The sequence below is a fragment of the Xiphophorus couchianus genome, chromosome 14 (assembly GCF_001444195.1).
Source record: "Xiphophorus couchianus chromosome 14, X_couchianus-1.0, whole genome shotgun sequence".
Classification (NCBI taxonomy): Eukaryota; Metazoa; Chordata; class Actinopteri; order Cyprinodontiformes; family Poeciliidae; genus Xiphophorus; species Xiphophorus couchianus.
The window spans coordinates 1,039,201-1,055,480 of NC_040241.1; the positions used below are offsets into that span (position 1 = coordinate 1,039,201).

Below are 16,280 nucleotides of genomic sequence, written 5' to 3' on the forward strand. Positions count from 1 at the left end.
AGGGTCTGACATTCACTTTCTTGTATTGGTATTGAATAAGCTGTAACTGACTCTGGCCTGAAATCTGGGAAGGGTGAATCATGTGATATTGCACTCCTGTCATCAACAGATGTTGCTGAAATCATTGATTGATGTGTGCGTCCACTGAAAATTGTGAGCATGCAATGTTCTGAATCTTCATCTGACACAGTTGATGCTGGTGAATCTAGCAGAGACTGAGAAATGTTGAGGTGTTGAAAGGAAAATCTGGGACCTTGAGAATCTAGACACAAGTTGGAATCTGATGTTTTAACATTTGTAGTCATTTCCAAAAGAGACAAAGATCTGGATTCTAATTCCACATTGCCTGACCTTATATTATCCTCCAACTCGCTTGTTCTTACTACAGGGGATTCTGGAAAATACTCAGTTCGGGTTCCAACATATTCAAAAACTCCTGTTTTACTAAAGAATGTCTCCCCACTGTACTGAGGATCTCGTATTTGAGAGATAAGCTTCCAAAGTTCTGCATCAAAAACAAGTCTGTAGACTGGTACCCTGTTTTCTTTTAAATAAGTAGAAGTATTGGTCTGTACTATCACCATGGTCTCAGATGCCTGTGATTCTGGTGAGTCGGGTCTCTGTTCTGAAATAGATAAGTCTACATCTGATTGTGCATATTCAATATCTGACATCACACAGTCTAGATCTGAAAGAACTGAACTGGGTGACAAGGATCTCTGTTGTGTGTTCATATTAACTTTTACCAAAGTGTGTTCAAACTCTGGAATGCATGAATCTAGTGAAACAGGACAGCTTTTCTTAGCAGATGACTGCCTGCTCTCATTAAATGCTGATGTTATAGACACAAACCCAAATTCAATTTCTGACATAGCAGAAACAGGCGATGAATGCCCTTCAAGTGAAGTCAGATCAGATTCTACAAGAATTTCTCCCAACTCTGCAATGGGTGACTCATGTGAAAGTGGTCCACTTTCATCCATGGAATCAACAGATGGAGGTCGGCTCTCACCAAATAATGATTCCAAAGAGACAGATCGAGACTGCATGTCTGAAGCCACTGAAACAGGAGACAGGCATCCATCCAGAATGGTTGAGACATGGGGGTCCAGTAAAACCTGGCTAGACTCTGGGATAGGGGATTCTGGTAACAAGAGGTATGTTTCATTAACAAAATCTACTGAAGAAGATCTGCTGGCATTGAATAGCAATTCTAAAGAGATACAGCCATACTCTATATCTGATTTAACAGAAACAGGTGAAGAATATCTACCTTGTGCAGACAGATCATAGTCTTGCACAACTTGTTCAAACTCTGGTATTGGTGACTCATTTGAAAATGACATATCTTCCTCAAAGGAACACATGGATGGACTCTCACCAAATAATGATTCCAGAGAAGCAGACCCATAATGCATGTCTGAGGAACTTGAAACAGTGAACACAGATCCCTGCAGGGTGGTTTGAGGATGGAAGTCTGTTAAAAATAGGCCAAACTCAGGAATGGGGGATTCTGTTGAGAGAGGATAGTTTCTGTCAACAGAATCTACAGATGAAGGCCAGCTTTCACCATATAATGATTCCATTGACGCAGAGCTGAACTCTGCATCTGAACACATTGAAACAGGTGAAAAGGATCTCTCCCATAGTGTTAAATGAGTTTCTGATGAACTTTGTCCAAACTCCGGTACAGGAGATTCATGTGAATGGGGTTCGTTTTCATCAACAGAATTCAAAAACGGGGGTCTGTTCTCTATTGTTGCCAAAGAGACACATCCGTACTCATCAGCTGGGTAGACAGAATCGTTTAATGAAGATCGGTCAGATGTCTCTCTTATAAAAGATTCTGATGAAAACATTTCAAAACTGAGAACAGGAGAGTCGATTGATCGTGTCTTATTTGCACTGACAGATGATACTGAATCAGGAGATGATGGTCTATCCTCAAAAAATAAAATGTTTAAACCTAACTCTATTTCCAGATCTGACAAACTTGATTCTGGTGACACTGATCTGACACAAAGTATTGAAGCATCTGTGAAGGAGGTCTGGAACTGAGGAATAGGGGAGTCTAGTGTTAAGGCTTGGTGACTACCTGCAGATCTGCCTGACAGAGAAGAGTCTGGCCTTACCATTTCTAGCCGCATTAGCGATTCAGGTGACAATGGCTGGAATTGTGCTTCGGAGTCAGGTGATAATGACCGTTTGTACATTTCTACTGACAAATAATTGGTTTGATCATCAATAGCTCCTCCTGAATTTTCCTGATTATAGTCTAATAATGTGCCATAAAATTGATGGTTTCCTTCTTTGCTTCTAAATGTTTCTCTTGAATACTGTGGATCATGGATTTGAGAAATTATCCTGGAAGGTTCTGCATCATAAGCTAAACTGTAGCCTAATGGAGGCTGTTCTGTTTTGACTGCAGGCCAGAAAGCTGAAAACTCTTCAGGTGTGTCTGAAGTTGATAGTAATGAGCATTTCAGATCCTCAGATGTAGGTTGTTGAAACAAAGACAGTAAGGATGTCTCACCAAACATTTTCATTCTAACTGATGTAGCACATTTAACATTCACATTTGAATTTTTTGCCTCTGAATAAACTGGAGATAGTTGTGTTTTACTGCCATCAGTTGACAGAAGCTTTGTTTTTTCCAGGGGTGGAGCAATGTTTTTGTCTGACTCTGTACCGTCAGCTTGTAGCGACTCTGTTTGGGATGAATTCTGTTGTACTAGTCTGGCTGACCTTTCTTCTGTCTCTGTACTTTGTGTTGTTTCAAATTGACCAAGACTTGATTCTTTTGGAATAACGACAGTTTGTGCAAATTCAAGTGCAAACTCTTTGTGAACAAGTTGGTCTGTTTCAGGATAAGTCAATAATCTATAATCAGTCTCAGAGCCACAAGAATCAGGAGATAGTGGCCTATCATCAAAACATGACAACAGAGGCATGGCTTCGTACTTAACATCTGACAGTACAGATTCAGTTGAGGATGCGTAATAATTTCCTAGAACTGCATGATGTGTAAAGGACATATACTGTGGTATCGGAGAATCTGGGTACAGACACTCATCAACTCTGTCTGATTCAGGAGAATGTCTTCTAATATCTAACAGTGTGGACTGTGGTGACATTGGTCTGTATTCAGACACTGAATCTGAAGAAACAGATCTCTCCTCAACATTATGCAGAGAAATAAACCAGTCATCAGTTTTGGAAGCCAAAGTTGCATTTGTTGATTTAGTGGAGGAAGCTGTATGCATCTCTGATAATTCTGCTGACACAGATTCATCTCCAGATGTAACAAGAGAAGGTGATAAAGCTTGTTCTTCATGATGAAATAGCACTGAAGACATTGAGCTGGTTTCTGTACCAGGGCCGAATAATCTGGAACAGTGGGCTCTACTTAAAAAAACTGGATCAGGCCAGTTTTCTGACTCTGGTGAAGATGGCATACCTTCATACTGAAAAGGCTCACAAGGAGATTGTGTAAAGTGTTGGACAGGAGATAATGATGGTGGAGATAATGAGCTGAACTTATGGAAACCATAATGATCGGGTTCAAAAAGCGAATATACCGTTTCAGCAATAATGGACTCAGGAGACGATGCTCTGTCCTCCATGTTAAAAGTTAATGAATGAGGTGACATGGACTGCTCACCACTATAGACACTGACTGGTGATACTGCACTTCCAATTGGTCTTTTGTTTGAAACCATTGGTCTTAATGGTCTTTCTTCTGTATCCAATGTTAAGAGCAAAAGAGCATGGTTTGACCTTGGGGCTGCAGTCCCATCCTCTCCAAGTTCCCATGATAAGAGAGGTGGTGGAAGTGGGGATAAGGGCCTAAACTGTGGCACTGGAGAATCTGGGGAAAGTAAATTCAGCTCATTTACCGATGAGACAGACTCGGGTGAGGAGGCCCTGGACTCACTTAGGAGTATTACAGTATCTGGAAAACACTCATGGGAGCTTTGAAGGCCAGAAATTATTCCAGGCATTGATTCATACTTAGGCAGAGATGGTGCTCTGAGTGACTTTGCTTTTTCAAAGCCATACTCAACCCTGGGTATGCTTGAAACAAAATCTACTGAATGAAAATGTCCTTTCTCTAATTCTATGCTACCCTTTGTGAGGCTATGAGTTGCCTGAACTTCATCTTTTCTGACTGCTTGAAGGGGTGAACTCTCAGCTATTACAGAGAGATCCTGAGCCTCTGAATCCATGGATTCAACACCATTCAAATACAGGCCTTTATAAAGTCGGTGTGACACTTCATTCACACTTAGTGTGGCCGTTTGCTTGGAATGTGTGCATTCTGTCCTGACTGGGAACCCTGATGTGGGCAAAGCAAGCTGTTCACTCGTAGATTGTTGTGTTGCTGATCCTTTTTCAGAAGCCTCATCAGGTTTGGTGAGTTCCATAGAAAGTTCTTTGAAGTCCTGTTCAGCTTGTTCATACTCAAACAAGCTGTCACCAAAATCAGTCATGGACAGCGGTCGATCTTCACAAAGACCTGTTCGAGAGCTGTTGAAAGTCTCTCGCAGAGCTGATGGGGATAGGTAATCTATGCTGTCTCCTGTAAGAGTAGTTCGTAGACACTCCAAACTCCACTCCTCGCCACCCTCTGCCCCTTTGCTTTGAACAGCTCCTTCATCTTCACATGATTCAAAAGTGGATTTTGGAGGTGGGGTGACCTGGGCACACAACTTGGCCCCCCCTTTGTACACAGGGTCTATCACGTGAGAACGGAGGTTGTAGGGAGAGGTGCGGTACAAAGTGAATAAAGGACTTACTTGCTTGTAACTCCCAACATGTACCAGGTCTGTCACTTCTTCATATATATTTTGTGATGAGCTGCAAGAAAACAACAATGTCATATTTGTTCATGCAGTGAGATTAGAAAAATCCAAAAGTAATCTGTAGAAATACATCATGCATATTAAAGTTAAACATAAATTTCTTCTGGATGTCAAAACTGGTCACGTGCCTTTCATATACCTCAGTGCTGAGCCTTGGTCAAAAAACAGAAAAGATAATAATGTTATGATCCTGCTGGGTCATAGTTTCAGAAATGAGAACTTCAGTTTGTAACTTAGTGTTTTCACACCTAATAGTCCAGTAGACTCAGTAGACATGTTACATTTCAGCTGGTGCATTTTTCTACACTGCTCTGTGTCAAACAAACAAAAAGCTTTGAAAAACATGTTTATCCACTTGCCTGCACCAAAAACCATTAGGGGAAATGACACAAAAGCCCTGAACAAGACATGTAGCACAACTTCCTCACAAAATAGCTTCCTGTAAGGGAGTTGTGTCAGATTTTAGCAGTTGTATGATTTCTCTTTTGTTTTTGGCTAAAGTGCACAAGCCGTTGCTCCTTTTAGTCCAAGATGCACGTGTTTGCTTTAGTTGTATTTACACCTCCCTTTCAGTCATCAGTCCACTTGGCATTCAATAATGCATTTGAACCCCACCAGAGTTCACTTCAACCAAACACAGACCTACGTTTGTAGATGAACCAGAGTTCCCTTTTTTGGGCCACATAAAAGTTAAATTACACATTCACAACTTCCCATGCAAACTGGACTTTCTAGACCCAGAAAGTCCAGTGCTTAGTCTACTTTGACTAGAGTTCAATTAAAGTAGACTAAACAATTCATCCTAATGGTGATTAGACTTGAGTGGGAAAAACTCAATGTAGTTTCACAAACTAAGGATGAATTGACTGGGACTCACACCTAACATACAGTGACTGCAGGGTTTCCCCAGTGTATTATAAGCATAGCAGCCAGTCAAGCTATACTTTCCTCCCCACCAGGCTAAGAATTGCTTGTTTTTGTTTTTTGAAAAAAAAGAAGAAAAAATATTATTTTATTACTTTTAAAAAAAAAATAAGTTGGCCTGCAAGAGTCTCTGTTGCACTGAACATTTCACTGGCATAGCAGAATTATTCCTAAAAGATGAGTTTTAGGAATAAACTCATCTTTTTGTGGCCTGTTGATGCATTTAACAGGCCACAAAGCCAGGCATGCAGACCAATCACAGCACTGGTGCATCTGCGCGTTCCCTCACGCTGTTGCTGCGTGATTTCTTAAGTTTACCTCAGCGCGGAAATCTGAAAAACCTATAAAGCTCAGGCAACCAAAACAGTTTCTGTGGTGCTTTTGAAAAACTCAACAGACATGAAATGAAAGAGCCACATATATAAAATCTCCAATTTGTCCCTCTGTATCCAGGAGAGATACACAGTGCAGAGGATTTAGCTCATCATGCAGGGCCGGTCCAAGGTTGAATGAGGCTTTGTGCAGAATTTGATTTAGGGGCCCCATCACCACTAACAGCATTTCACCATGGATTTAGATAAATATGCGACATTGTTTAATTGGCCAACCTTAAAAGCAATTAGTGATGATTGTATTTTACGGAGATGTATTTGTGAACAAACAGAGCTCAAACTCAAAGATTAAACTCACAGCATCAGATTGTAGCTATCATAACAAAATAATCTTAACTTTGAAGATTGTTCTTTGAACTTTTACAAAGTAAACTTGCCCGGTAGTTGAAATACAAAATGTAAATGTTAAACAATTTAATGTTAAATAACTTTTAATTAATGTATGCTGAAACCATTATATCTAATTTAGCAGGATTCATATTTTCAATTAACAAATGTTACACTTATATAAATGTGGTCTGTGTTAAAATATTAGCATTTATGAAGGCCTTGCACTTCTGTTAATTCACAAAATTTCAACTTACTTTGTTGTTTCCAACTCTCTTTGTAGTTTTTCTTTCTGGGCTTTTTTCATGAATTCTGTAGCCATTTGACCTGCCTCAAATCGTCCTGATGTTTCTTGAAGCGATGATAAACTAGTAGATAGCTCCTCTGCTGATACCACAGGTACTTCTTGAACTAAAACTGGGATTCTGCCAGCAGCTTCTTTACATCTGCTTGACCTTGGACTGTCAATGTCTTCATGAATGGTGCCAAAACCTGTCGGAGCATTCGGGTGAGGACGAAACACAAAAGCTTGTTTGTTTAAATATTAAAAAGTTCCACAACCAGTTTGATAACATCCAAATCACTAGTCTGTGTAAAATAAAGAAAAAAAATATTGTAACTTTTCACACCTTCACTATGGTCCAGCATGAGGGTTTGTTCAATCTCTGCATAGGTATGTGAAGATGTCTCCTCTTCTGCAGATTTGTTTATCTTGGTTTCAATAAGATGAACAATGTCCATCCGGTTGATCTTTGTCAGCCTCTTTATAAGTGTTGATTCTGCTGAAACACCAAAAAAAGACAATTAAAATATAAAATATTAACTCTGAAAAAGAAGAAATTTGGGTCATTCCTGTTCAGTTGAAACCAGATATTTACACATACTGTGTTAAACTACACAGAACTATTTTCCTCAGTTTGACATTCAATCAGAAAAAGATTTTCCTGTTTCAGATTAGTTAGATTCACCAAAATAATTTGTACTTGCCACATGCCAAAACAGTGAGAGATAATTATTGGAATTAAAATATAAGTCAAAAATGTACATACACTATGCACAGTGTATGCACAGTAGATGTGTTGAACGTACAATTGTTTACAAAAGCATGAAGAAAACTACAACTAATAAGATGGTTTCAAACATTACTGCTATGATTCTGGCCTGTCAGCCTTCTCTGTTTTCCTCCTCAGCTCTTCCTCTCCACAATCAAGCTATTCTTCTTCTCCTTCTTGGTTTTAATGGCAGGTGACATCCAACATTAAGATGCATTATCGCCATCTACTGTGCTTGAGTGTGGGCCAGAGTATTTTCCTTTTTTAACCTAACCTAAATTCTTTTACACAATCTTGTTTCCTTTAGAAGAAGAAGAAGAAGAAGAAGAATTACTTTATTCATCCCAGCAGGAAAATTATTTCGCAGTTACAGCAAGAATTTTTTTTTTTTATACACAGATTAACACACACACGATGGGAGCTGCGTCTGCAGGCAACCAGCTGAGCCGGTGCCATTTTTTTCATTTAAAAATGTCCTTTTGCAATCAAACTCATCTGGTCCACCTGCATGCTGCTGTGCTGCAGTAGAATCAGGCTCATGTTATGTACTGTCAAGAAAACCTGAGCTCATCCCACTTCCCCTGTTATTATTTAACAGTAATAATAAAAAAAGTTATCTTTAAAATGAATCACACAAGTGACATCTAGACCCAACAGTAGACTTAAACTTCAATAAAGTCAATCTGGTTGTGTGTGTGTGTGTTGTTTTTGTCTCCTGCAAACTTTGCTTTAATTCTACTTCTTTTTTCTATCTAATCATAAGAAATCATAGTCAGTCAGAGAGAGTCATTAAACAGGAAGAGCAGGTTTCCTGGAAAAAGAGGAAGTAAGTTTCCAGCCTGCAGATTTATAAAAATAGCTGAGACTATTCCTTGTTTTAAAGAATGAAATCTAAACATTTTGAGTAATTGAATTAGACCCAAAGTAAAATACTTATATTAATATTGGTTTACTTATAATAATACTTACACTTACACTTACACTTGTGGGAACACTTAGAAGTAAAACAAGTAACTGTAACTTTGGTATCAAATAATTACAATAATAGATTATTCTTGGTTACTTTTCTGAAGGTCATTTGTAATAACTCACATTAAGATTATAATAAGAGTAACTAATAAGTTATGGTTATATAAATTATAAATGAATCAGAGAAGCTAAAGAACTTATAAATGTTATTTTGACATTGAACTTAAAATGATGTAAAACGTGTAACTGCAATTAAACATCACTGATATGTTGGAGGTAGATGGTAGGTGAAAGGTTAAGGGAAAAGGGGGAACTAACAGGAGAGCAGAGATGATCAACGCCTTATTTGGAAACAGATTGTTGAACAACTTAAACTTTTTAAAGAAAAGGTTGTGCAGGCAACGAACGTAGGAGGACCGTTGAGCAACCCTGAGACATTAGCACAGACATCAAGACATAATGTCTGTAAGACAGTGATGGATATGAGATCATCTGTCCAAGCAGTCAACCAATGAAACAAGCACAGCAACAGTGCTAGCCACTGTTTGGTTGCACCAAAAGGGTGGATAAACCCTATAAAAGGTGAGTGCAAAAGAGGAACCTTTGGTTGGATCCTCCGGGCAGCTTCGAGCCAAGATTGAAATGGACAAAGAACTCTGCAGCTGAAGAAGAGCCGGGGCCACAGAGCCAAAGACTGTCCGGCGCATGGGGACCAACCGGTCAGACGGACGTCTTTGATGGCCACTCTGTGTCAGAATTCGTCTTTGACCAATGCTGACACTGTCACGATTCCTGTTCTGTCCTGTCCATGCTGTGCGTAAACACTCATTCAGTTCACATGCCACGCCTGCTGATTGCTTACCTGTTCCACCTGGTCCCTGCCCTACTTAAACTCCTCTCAGCCTCTGCCTCCTTGCCAGATTATCAACAGCCACGAGCTAGTAGAGATCCAGCGTTTCCTTGAAAGCCTTCAGTGTTTCTTCGACCCTTTTCTGTCCACGGATTGACCCCCCCTCTGCCAAGCCCTTCACGGATCCCAACTGTTCTGGATTTCTGGACCTTGACCCAAGCTTTGCCTCACGACCATCGACTATTGCCTGACCCTCAAGCTAAGTTTGCTCTCTCTGCTCTCCTGTGTATGACCTCTGCCGAATTATCGTCTTAGTCTCTTCCTGGGTTCTCTGCTCCACCCGTCCATTGCACTACAGATCAGTTAAGCTGAACATTTCTAAGTTAAAACTCTATCAGTGCATCACCAGCCTTCTCTCCTCTCTTCTCAGTGCTGTGTTGGATGACCACATCCTGAGCCGCAACCAGTATCTGAACATTTTATTAAACATTTTTTTCTTTGCAACTCCTGTGTGTGGTTGAATTTCTGGGTCCCCATCCAGTGTCCTTACAGACACTGGTTTTTAGTTGCCAGTGTCAGCATTAGGGAAAGATAGGCTGATTGATTTTACTTATTTGATTTTTTTCTGCTACTGAATTAATCTGTACTGAGCCGTGCAAAATTGCCTTACTATTAAAATATTTAGTATAAAGAAAATCTAAAAGATGTTGTGGACATTCAATTAATGAGTCACCTCAAAGTTCTGGATGGTTGTAAAATAGCTGTGATGTTTGATTCTGGAGAGGAAGAGGTGGAAAATATTTTATAGTTTGCTTTTAGCCCAAACCTATATGTAAAACAACATCCTTGGGACTCACCTGAGTCACTAAAACCAACCTAGTAACAAGTGCAAGTTGTAATAAAGAGAGAGAGCAACCGTTAACAGGTGTGCCCTGTGAAACTAGTTGGCTGCAGTTTGCTCAGTCTGGCTAATTCACAGGGGGAAGAAGGGTGGAGTATCTGAATGGAGGTTGTCAGAAACCAGGCAAATCTTTTCTCGACACCAGCTTTAAACAAAGTTTACTTCAGTTCTGGACAGGGTAAATCCCAGCAGATTTAGGAAACTCATTTCATCCGTTAGACGGAGAGCTGGTAGCACATCTCCCCTCTCAGAAGAGGAAGTAGAGAGTGAGAGAGTAGAGCAAGACTAAGTAACTATATGTAAATTTTAGGGTTAGGGCTAGAATTTTTGCAAACAAAACAATGACAAAGTGCCTTTTTATACAGTTCATCTGATTTCAGCTCAATGTTAGAAATACTGACCTGAGGCACTGTGTCCTTCTGTCACAGTCCAAAGGTTCAGAAGGGCATGGCTTTGATCTTGCAGAGAGTTTGGGTTTTCAGTTCTTATCATGTTGATCTTCTCCTCACTGAATTCCAATTCTCGTGCTAACTCTGTTGGCAGGGAAGAAGATAAGTTAAATTCAATCTGTGGTTCCAAGAACAAAACATCCAGATTTTGTTTTAATAAGAAAGAATACACATTTTGAAAGTTTTAGCTTGACGTGTGCTACATAGTGTGACTCACCCGTCCAACTGAAGCCCAGGTGATCAGCTATAATGGCCAACCGTTGTTCATTTTTTTCTGCTTCATCCTGTGGATCTACTGCAAACACCACCAGACATTCATGAACGGTCAAGGTCACAAGATAAATTACATTAACAAACATGATCTAAAAAGGATTCACTGGCTTTCTTTTTTTAATTCCAGTTACCAGTTTGGATTTCTAAGCGCTTTATAGAAATCCTTTTTTTTTCTTTGAACCTAATTTTTGTTTTCAATTTTCTAATGAGTAAGTAAAATAATTTTCAGTGGTTTTATAAAGCCTTTAGATCAGTCTTGAGATGTTCAAAATACATAAAAGGAAAGAGAGATGGCAATACATAGACAATAGATCTCCAGTAACACATCAACAAGGGGTCTTCAGCTACAAAGGGACAAAACTACAAGAGACAGAGAGGCAGCACCTTTACAGCTAGAGCACTAATGAGGTAGAAGAGATAGAGAATAGCCCCTGTAACTGGGGGATACCTTGACTTTGGACTTTATCATCTGGAATTCGCTGCATCTGTGTCTCAACAGGGTCGTCCCACAGTGGTCTAATGGGAAAGACGTCTCCTGAGGGTGGGAACCGCAGATCTGGGAAGGGTTCTCTTTCAATAATGGATGGATCAATAAGACTGCTCTCATCATCTGAGAGAGCAGTCACAGCGTCTTCATCTTTATCTGTCTCAGCCTGTGCCAACCTTGCCACGATTTTTGCTGCTTCATCACTGATCTCTTCAAAGAACTCAATAGACTGTTTCTGTGGTTTACTTTTTGGTTTAGTGGTTGTTGTTGAATGAGATGAGTGAGTAGTTTTGCCACGGACTGGCAACCTAGACTGAAAACCTTTAGATCTTGTAGACTCAACACTCACGGGACAATCCTGCACCTTTTTAATAGGTGATCTGGTAGACTCCCCCTCACAGAAGCTTTTGGCTTTAGAAGATTGTGTCTTAGTTTTAAAATCCACAGAAGGACCTGCATCTGTCTCAGATTTTCTCCTAGTGCCCTTTTTTACAGGAACTTTAAGCTTTTTCTCTTGAGCGGATTCCACACGTTTGGCATGAGAATCAGGTTTGGCAGAGCTAGCCTTGATAGGTATCCTGGATTTAGAGTCTAAAGTAAAGTAGGTCTCTTTTTTAACAGCTGTTAAGGGGGGTGATACATGAGAGGGTGAGGGAATTATAGATTTTGCTCGACTTTGAGGAACAGACCTAGCTTGTGCTTTGGCTGTGCTTTGTATCTTCTTACCATTTTGGGAAGCACCTTTAAGTGGCTGCTTGCCTGTTGTTTTGTGGGCTTCTACCACTGACTTTGTCTCTTCTGGGGAGGAATCAGAGGACTCTTGGCCTTGCTCAGAGTAAACCGATCTAGTTACAGTAGTTTCTGCAGTCTGTACATTTGTTATTGGTTGTTCAGTTGTTTCTAAATCTAATAATCCTTCACTTATGATGTTTTCTGTTTTAGTCTCAAAAGGTTCAGGGCATACCAGATCTTTCTTTGAAGTTTTAGTAGATGCTGAAATGCCCATTTTAGGAATTTTAGACTTGGACGTATCAGCTTTACAGCCTAACTGATCTCCCTCAGATAGGGACTGAAGCTGTGAATCAGTAACATCTTTTAATATTTCATCTTCCCCAATTTTAAGCTCCAGTGTTAAATTGAGACCTATTGCTGATTCTCCAGCTGATCTACTTTCTTGCCTGGGCTCATTTACGGTAGGCTCCTCTAAAAACTGGTCACCTATCTGAAAAAAAGCAAAGCCACCCCCCTCCTCCTCATAGCTTCTCTTAGTCATATCAATCGCACCACTCCGTGTCATTTCAAAGAGCTTCCCTTCCTGGAAAAGAAAAGGGTTGGGCTCACTGGTAGGAGTGCTCTCTTCTGTTGGTGTTCTACCAGGTGTGGTGTCTGGAGTTGCTTGCACAGACTGACGGTCCATCACCAGATTCAGGATCTTCTGTTCTTCGTCTTTTACACGGGCTGCAAAAGTGACATCATCTTCTCGCATGGCAGACCATGACTCAGTCTCCACTCTTGCAGTTACTCCTTTTGATTCAGTTCTAGGAAGATTTGATGTCTCATTCTCTTCTTCACTATCATTGTAGATAAAGACTTCATATTTTGTTTGACTTGTAGCAACTCCAGGACAAAGGCCAGCTTTTGGTGCTCCTGCATGACCCCAACTATCCTCTTTCACCTCATCTGTTACATTGCAATTTGGTTTTTGCATACCTGTCTGTACCTTGCTAACATCTAACATATGACCTCTATTATCTACATTATCACTTGACCTTTTCAAACTCTCCTGTTTTTGTTCATCTGTCCTGTTTTCAATGCTTGAAGTTGCTGATGTTGTGTTACAAACACGGTTAACAGCTTCAGTAGATGATGGGACTTCTTCCCATGAAGTTTTCAGATTGGATTTTGAATGATGCTGGTCTGAGACAGAATGAGATCCCTCGGAAGTGACAGTGGCTGATGTATTCTTGACCTCTTTGCTCTGGGTTCCATCATGCACACCTGCTGAAAAAGGAGAGGGAGGTTGTACTTTAATATCTGGACCAATAAAATGAGCTAATTTTGAATCTTCTGTGTGTCTATTGAGTCGACATTCACTTTGCGAAAGCTTTTCACTGCTGGGCTTTAATGTTTCACAACTGTTATCCCCTGTCTTGCCATCTCCTGAGAAAAACAGATCTTTGCTAAACCTCCTGTTGCTCTTTGGTTCTTGTTCCATTTGATTAAATGTTTTTATTTTGGTAGCCATCTTAAACATTTCCTCCTCTGGAGTGATTTTTTTCTTAGCTTCATAGTATGTTGCATCATCCTCTGCTGGGTCTTCAGGGATAGCAGCCGGTTTGAATGAAATGCACAGGAATGCGTTATCAAGGAGCCTGGGGTTTACCTCATAACTTACCTCTTCAGAACTAGGTGTATCAGGGGAGAGGAGACTCTTACCCGAACTTGTCATCTGAGATGTCTGCTCACAACTGTCATCATCAGCACTAGTTTCAGGGTCTCCAAGCAGCCTACCATGAAAAGCATCTTGGGGGAGGTCTTTGGCCTTAGAGGGTGATGTGTGGTTAGATGACTTATTAGCATTGCGTACTGGTGGGAACGATGGGTGGCTTTTTTGCTGTACAGGACTGCTCTCCAGGGAATCACGAGGGGATGATTCTGTGGTTGGACTGGGCTCAATAGAGTCTGGGGATTTATGGGAAGAATTTTCTTCAATCAGAGGGCTACCTTCTAGAGAGTCTCTGTGGCTTATTGTCAAAGAGTCATCAGCTAATGGACTGAGGGCATCCGATTCTTGCTTTAAAGGTAGGTCAAAGCTTTCATCATACTTACATAGGGATCTAGAGACTGGAGAACCAACTAATAGCAATGCTATCTGATCATCAGGGCTATCGTCATCACTAAGAAATGTTTCTACAGTTTCTGAAACTCTCTTAATAAGGTTTTGAGGTCTAGTTGGCTTAAATTCAGCCCTCCTAACAGACATTGACTCACTTGTTGTGTGGTCATCTGCAGCCTCGCTGGAAGAGACACAGAGTGTCAATTCTGCAGATACCTGGTCACCAGAAGTCCCTACACCAGAGTCTCCAGACTTGTCCTTGTCTGTAAGGTCTTTAATTTTTGTGGAAGTTGATGACAATGTTTTAGTTGACTGTAGTCCAGACAGTCTCTCAGGGGTTGTGCCTGAACTGGTCAGTCCCTCATGTTTGCAACTGTCCTCTGAGTTAAGGTGATCTCCAGAACTGCCACTTAGTGATTTGGCCACACCCTCATGTTTACAGTTGTCAGAGCTATCATCAATGCCACCATTTCCAAAGTCTAGTGTTTCAGATGGTTCTGAGTGAGTGCTAGATTTGATTTCTTTATATATTTCCTGCAAAGTGGTCTGTTTTTTGGCATTTTTGGGATCCAACAATACTTCTTGACCTTGTGAGGCATGTGAGGTCATTGCTTTCGTCATAGATTTTGACTGAACAGATTGAGATGGTGTGGCTTTCTCTGATCTTGATGTAGCTGTTTTAACCTCAAATAACCCCGACTTTCTTTTTGAGGGATCCTGTCCTGTTTGGAATGCTTGCATCAGTTCTTTAACTGACATTGTTTCCTCAAGCTTTTCTGATTCAGCTTTTGGGGATTTAGGAAGTTTGGATTTAGATGATTCTTTGGCTTTTGATGACGATTTACTCATAACAGGCAAATGTGAGGGTTTGCTTCCAGTGGGTTTTTTGCTCTTTTGTTCAGCCTCAACTTTTTGTTGTAAGGCTTTGACTTTGTCCTTTATTGACCCTATAGGGGTTTCTTCAATCACTGGGGACACAGGTGATGCAGGAGTGGGAGCTGTTGGTACACTAAGAAGAGCTCCTGCCTCTGTTGATCCCTCTGCCTGCTCCTGATCTTTTCCCTTCCTTCTAACTGTTTTTTTAACATCACCAGTTATGCTTCTTTCATGGGATTTGACTTGAGTTGACGGTTTTGCACTTTTCTGTAGAATATCAGTGAATTTCTCTTGAACACCTGTCTCTTTTTTAGTCTTTACTTTGGCACTCACTGGTGCATCCAGGAGGTATTCTTTAAGGTCACCACTGCTCTTGATAGCTTTTGGTCTAGGAGCCCCTCTCTTAGCCTTACTGTCACGCAAAATGGGCTCCTGAACTCCTAGGGCAGCCATTTTTTTTGCCTCTTCTATTTCAGAGTCTGAGAGGAGTACCCACTCTTCAGCTATTGTTGTTGCATTAGCTGCCTCCTCTCCCACCTCACCCTCATATGTTCCACTTCTCAGTATCTCACTGACTTTCTCAAGGTCCTCCTTGACTTTCTCCAGGTCCTTTTCCATTATTTCTAAAGGTTCTCCAGAAACTTCGTCTGTCCCCTTCTCCAGACCACACCTTCCTAAGGAAGGGGATTTCTCTGTCGAGTCTGCGGTCAAGATGGCAGTCATTTTGATCAAATCCTGTTTCATCTCTGACACGTCGGACAGAAGATCTGGTTCTCGAATCAGCTCAGATTTCAGGACTGAAGTCTCCGTCTCTTCATCTTCCATTTGGAAGAAGAACAAGTAAGGAGTAAAGAAAAGCAAAAATTCAAATGAAAGGAGACAAACATTGGAGAAGGTGGTCAGGATAAGATTGGAACAGGCAGCAGGGATCATAGGACATAATATTCACAATGGGTTCTACAGTAGGCATCAGAGGAATTAGGCTTATACTTTCTCATGGAAATTATGATTGAGCTAATTCCAACAAAAACAAAACAAACAAACAAAAAAACAATGAGAAATAATATGAGCAGGAAATAACT

General features: G+C 40.6%; 1 protein-coding gene across 32 annotated transcripts in view; it reads right to left on the reverse strand.

The window, feature by feature from the left end:
* Positions 1-16,280, reverse strand: part of ank2b (ankyrin 2b, neuronal) — a 176,110-nt gene that overhangs the window by 20,385 nt on the left and 139,445 nt on the right. For 18 of the 32 annotated variants that reach the window (XM_028037792.1, XM_028037814.1, XM_028037787.1 and 15 more), the window contains 6 exons: positions 11,448-16,016; positions 10,944-11,021; positions 10,679-10,810; positions 7,135-7,287; positions 6,763-6,997; positions 4,797-4,857 (listed from right to left, as the gene is read on the reverse strand). In XM_028037792.1, coding sequence (XP_027893593.1) covers positions 4,797-4,857; positions 6,763-6,997; positions 7,135-7,287; positions 10,679-10,810; positions 10,944-11,021; positions 11,448-16,016 — 5,228 coding nt within the window. The remainder of the gene's footprint in view (positions 1-4,796; positions 4,858-6,762; positions 6,998-7,134; positions 7,288-10,678; positions 10,811-10,943; positions 11,022-11,447; positions 16,017-16,280) is intronic. The other 14 variants (XM_028037813.1, XM_028037812.1, XM_028037809.1 and 11 more) reach the window with 7 other exon arrangements.